Source organism: Pyrgilauda ruficollis, unplaced genomic scaffold (assembly GCF_017590135.1).
Source record: "Pyrgilauda ruficollis isolate IOZ18807 unplaced genomic scaffold, ASM1759013v1 scaffold675, whole genome shotgun sequence".
Classification (NCBI taxonomy): Eukaryota; Metazoa; Chordata; class Aves; order Passeriformes; family Passeridae; genus Pyrgilauda; species Pyrgilauda ruficollis.
Genome location: NW_024528544.1, coordinates 13,086 through 17,737, shown reverse-complemented (window position 1 = coordinate 17,737; position 4,652 = coordinate 13,086). Strand labels below are relative to the sequence as shown.

The 4,652-nt window shown below is 51.6% G+C and overlaps 1 protein-coding gene across 1 annotated transcript in view; it reads left to right on the top strand.

The window, feature by feature from the left end:
• Nucleotides 1-857: 857 nt before the first annotated feature.
• The window catches only part of PPP1R16A (protein phosphatase 1 regulatory subunit 16A), a 13,572-nt gene continuing 9,777 nt past the window's right edge, over nt 858-4,652 (top strand). Inside the window, exons 1-2 of the mRNA XM_041484801.1 lie at nt 858-1,402; nt 3,128-3,198. Coding sequence (XP_041340735.1) covers nt 1,141-1,402; nt 3,128-3,198 — 333 coding nt within the window. The 5' untranslated portion in view covers nt 858-1,140. The remainder of the gene's footprint in view (nt 1,403-3,127; nt 3,199-4,652) is intronic.

The window sequence follows — 4,652 nt, the reverse complement described above, 5'->3', positions numbered from 1 at the left end:
GTTGGATTTGTGCTCAATCCTGGCTTAGAAAACCCAAAAACCACCAAAAAATTCCATTTTTTTGGGAATTCTGGCTGGATTTGAGGTCAATCCTGGCTCAGAAAACCCAAAAAACACCAAAAAATTCCAATTTTTTTGGAATTCTTGTTGGATTTGTGCTCAATCCTGGCTTAGAAAACCCAAAAACCACCAAAAAATTCAATTTTTTTTGGGAATTCTGCTCGGATTCCAGGTCAATCCCAGCTTAGAAAACCCAAAAACCACCAAAAAATTCAATTTTTTTTGGGAATTCTGCTCGGATTCCAGATCAATCCCAGCTTAGAAAAACCAAACCAAAAAAAATTCCAATTTTTTTTGGGAATTTTGCTCAGATTCGAGGTCAATCCTGGCTTGGAAAAACCAAAAAACACAAAAAGATTAAATTTTTTTGGGAATTCTGGTTGGATTTGTGCTCAATCCTGGCTCAGAAAACCCAAAAACACAAAAAAATCCAATTTTTTTTGGGAATTCTGCTTGGATTCCAGGTCAACCCCAGCTTAGAAAAACCAAACCAAAAAATATTCCAATTTTTTTTGGGAACTCTGCTCAGATTCCAGGTCAATCCCAGCTTAGAAAAACCAAAAACCACCAAAAAATTCAACTTTTTTTGGGAATTCTGCTCGGATTCCAGGTCAATCCCATTTAGAAAACCCAAACCAAAAAAAAAAATTCCAATGTTTTTTTGGAATCCCGCTTGGATTCGAGGTCAATCCCGGATTAGAAGAACCGGAAAAACCGGATCCGGGCTGGGATTTAACGAGCCGGGCTGGGATTTAACGAGCCGGGCTGGGATTTAACGAGCCGGGCTGGGATTCAATTCCTTGTTTTTTTTTTCCTCTCCTTAGGATTCACCCCACTTCATCTCCACGACCTTTCCGCGCTTCCCAATTGATGAAAAAACCGGGATAATCCCCCCAAAACCCCAAAATTCCTGGGATTTCCTCACCCACCCGACAAACCAAACCCAAGGAGATGCTTCCCAAGCTCTGCCCGTCTCCAAATCCCGGGAAAACCTTACGGATAAAAGGATAAAACCCCTCGGGGGGTGATGCCTCATCTCCCGGCCCTCATTCCCGAGGTTTTCCCGAGGAATTCCGCAGCATGGCGGAGCACCAGGAGCTGCTGGCCGAGATGCCGGCGGTTTCCCGGCTCAGCACTCCGGAAAGGCTCCGGCACGCCCAAAAACGCCGAGCCCAGCAGCTGAAAAAATGGGCCCAGGCCGAGAAGGAAATCCCGGGAATGCCGAAAGCGGCGGCGGAGAGGAAGAGGAGGAGGAGGAAGAGCGGCGGCCACGGCAAGAGGGTGACGTTCCCGGCCAACGTGCGGCTCCTGGAAGCGGCCGGCCGGCACGACGTCGAGGAAGGTGGGCGGATGTGGGAATTCCAAATTGGGGGAATGAGGAGGAGTTGGGGTTTTGGGGAGGTGCTGGAAGGGTGGGAATGGAGATGGGATGGTTGGGATGGCCGGGAATGCGGTGGGATCCTTGGAAGAGTTGTTGGGTGGTCGTGATTCCGTTGAGATCCTTGGGATTGCCTTTGGGATCCTTGGAAGTGTTGTTGGGTGGTCGTGATTCCGTTGAGATCCTTGGAATTGCCTTTTGGATCCTTGGAAGAGTTGTTGGGTGGTCGTGATTCCGTTGAGATCCTTGGAATTGCCTTTGGGATCCTTGGAGTTGCCATTGGGATGGTCCAAGGTTCCACTGGAATCCTTGGTGGTTCCATTGGATTCCTTGGAATTGCTGTTGGGGTCCTTGGAAGCGCCATTGGGATGGTCCTGGTTCCGTTGGGATCCTTGGGAATGTCTGTGGGATATTTGGTGGCTCCATTTGATTCCTTGGAATTGCCATTGGGATTCTCCAAGATTCCACTGGAATCTTTGGTGGTTCCATTGAATTCCTTGGAGGAACCCTTGGGATCCTTGGAAGAGTTGTTGGGATGGTCGTGGTTCCATTGGGATCCTTGGGAATGTCTTTGGTTTATTTGGTGGTTCCACTGGGATTCTTCGTTGTTCCACTGGATTCCTTGGAATTGCCATTGGGATCCTTGGAAGCGCCAATGGGATCCTTGGAATTGCCATTGGAATACTCCAAGGTTCCACTGGAATCCTTGGTGGTTCCATCGGGTTCGTTGGAATTGCCGTCGGGATCCTTGGAAGCGCCATTGGGATGCTCGTGGTTCCTTTGGGATCCTTGGGAATGTCTTTGGGATATTTGGTGGTTCCACTGGGATTCTCGGTGGCTCCATTGGAACCCTTGATGGTTCCACTGGGATCCTTGGAATCACCCTTGGGATCCTTGGAATTGCCTTTGGAATCCTTGGAGGTGCCATCGGCATGGTCATGGTTCCTTTGGGATCCTTGGGAACGTCTTTGGGATATTTGGTGGCTCCATTGGAACCCTTGATGGTTCCATTGGGATCCTTGGAATTGCCGTGGGGGTCCTTGGTGGTTCCACTGGAATCCTTGGAATCGCCCTTGGGATCCTTGGAAGCGCCGTTGGGATGGTCATGGCTCCGTTGGGATCCTTGGGAATGTCTTTGGAATATTTGGTCGCTCCATTTGATTCCTTGGAATTGCCATTGGGACGCTTCAAGTTTCCACTGGAATCTTTGATGGTTCCATTGAATTCCTTGGAAGAGCCCTTGGGATCCTTGGAATTGCCTTTGGAATCCTTGGAAGCGCCGTCGGGATGGTCATGGTTACATTGAGATCCTTGGGAATGTCTTTGGGATATTTGGTGGTTCCACTGGATTCCTTGGAATTGCCGAAGGGACGCGCCATGATTCCATTGGAATCCTTGGAAGCGCCGTTGGGATGGTCACGGTTCCACTGGGATCCTTGGGAATGTCTTTGGGATATTTGGTGGTTCCATTGGGATCCTTGGTGGTTCCACTGGATTCCTTGGAAGAGCCAATGGGGATCCTTGGAATTGCTACTGGAATCCTTGGAAGCACCACTGGAATCCTTGGTGGTTCCATCGGATTCCTTGGAATTGCCCTTGGGATCCTCCGTGGTTCCCCCGGCATTCCCGGCGGTTCCGTTGGGATTCCCGGCGGCCCCCGGAATTCCCGGAATTCCCGTTCCTCCGCAGTGCGGCAGTTCCTGGAGAGCGGGATCAGCCCCGACCTGTGCAACGAGGACGGGCTGACGGCGCTGCACCAGGTATTCCCAGAATTCCCGGGATTCCCGGGATTCCCGGAGCTCCGGAGCCGGGTCCTTCCCGGGATCCCGGAGGATCCGGGTCCTTTCTATGCCGTGAACTGATTCTGATATCCCGGATTTGGGGCTTTTCCATCCCAGCTCCATCCATTGATCCCCGATCCCGGTGATCCCAAATCCAGGCATTTCCCATCCCAGATCCCGGTCATCCCAAATCCAGGTGTTTTCCCATCCCAGCTCCATCCATTGATCCCAAATCCCGGTGATCCCAAATCCAGGTGATTTCCATCCCAGCTCCATCCATTGATTCCAGATCCCGGTGATCCCAAATTCAGGCCCTTCCCATCCCAAATCCCAGTGATCCCAGATCCAGGCCCTTCCCATCCCAAATCCCAGTGATCCCAAATCCAGGCCCTTCCCATCCCAGATCCCAGTGATCCCAAATCCAGCCCTTCCCATCCCAAATCCCAGTGATCCCAGATCCAGGCCCTTCCAATCCCAGATCCCGGTGATCCCAAATCCAGGTGATTTCCATCCCAGCTCCGTCCATTGATCCCAAATCCCAGTGATCCCAAATCCAGGCCCTTCCCATCCCAAATCCCAGTGATCCCAAATCCAGGCCCTTCCCATCCCAGATCCTGGTGATCCCAAATCCAGGCCCTTCCCATCCCAAATCCCAGTGATCCCAAATCCAGGCCCTTCCCATCCCAGATCCCGGTGATCCCAACTCCAGCCCTTCCCATCCCATCAACTGCTGATCCTCACCCAGATTTCCCAATCCGCCTCTTTTCCGTATCCCGTTCCTGGTGATCCCGAATCCTTCCTTATCCCAGTAACGCCAAATCTTTCCCGTCCCCGTTCCAGATCCTCCCTTCCCCTCTCCTCCCGCTGATCCCAAATCCCGGGATCCCATTTCCCACACCCTTCCCATCCCATTAACCTCCAACAGCCCTGCACCATCAATCCCACCCCGTTCCCGTTCCCAATCCCGCTGTTCCTAATCCCATTCCCATTCCCAATCCCAGCATTCCCACCAATCCCATTCCCAATCCCATTCCCAATCCCATTCCCACCATTCCCAGAGCTGCACTGACAGCTCTGTTCCACTGGTCCGGCTGCTCCTGGACCATGAAATCCCATTATTCCCATTCCCATCATTCCCATTATTCCCATTCCCATCTCAATCCCATTATTCCCATTCCCATTCCCATTCCCACCATTCCCACCATTCCCAGAGCTGCATCGACGACTCCCTCCCTCTGGCACGGCTGCTGCTGGACCATGAAATCCCAATCCCATTATTCCCAATCCCAATCCCATAATTCCACCATTCCCAATCCCATTCCCATCATTCCCAATCCCAATCCCCTCACCATCATTCCCAGAGCTGCATCGATGACTCGCTCCCTCTGGCACGGCTGCTGCTGGACCATGAAATCCCAATCCCATTATTCCCA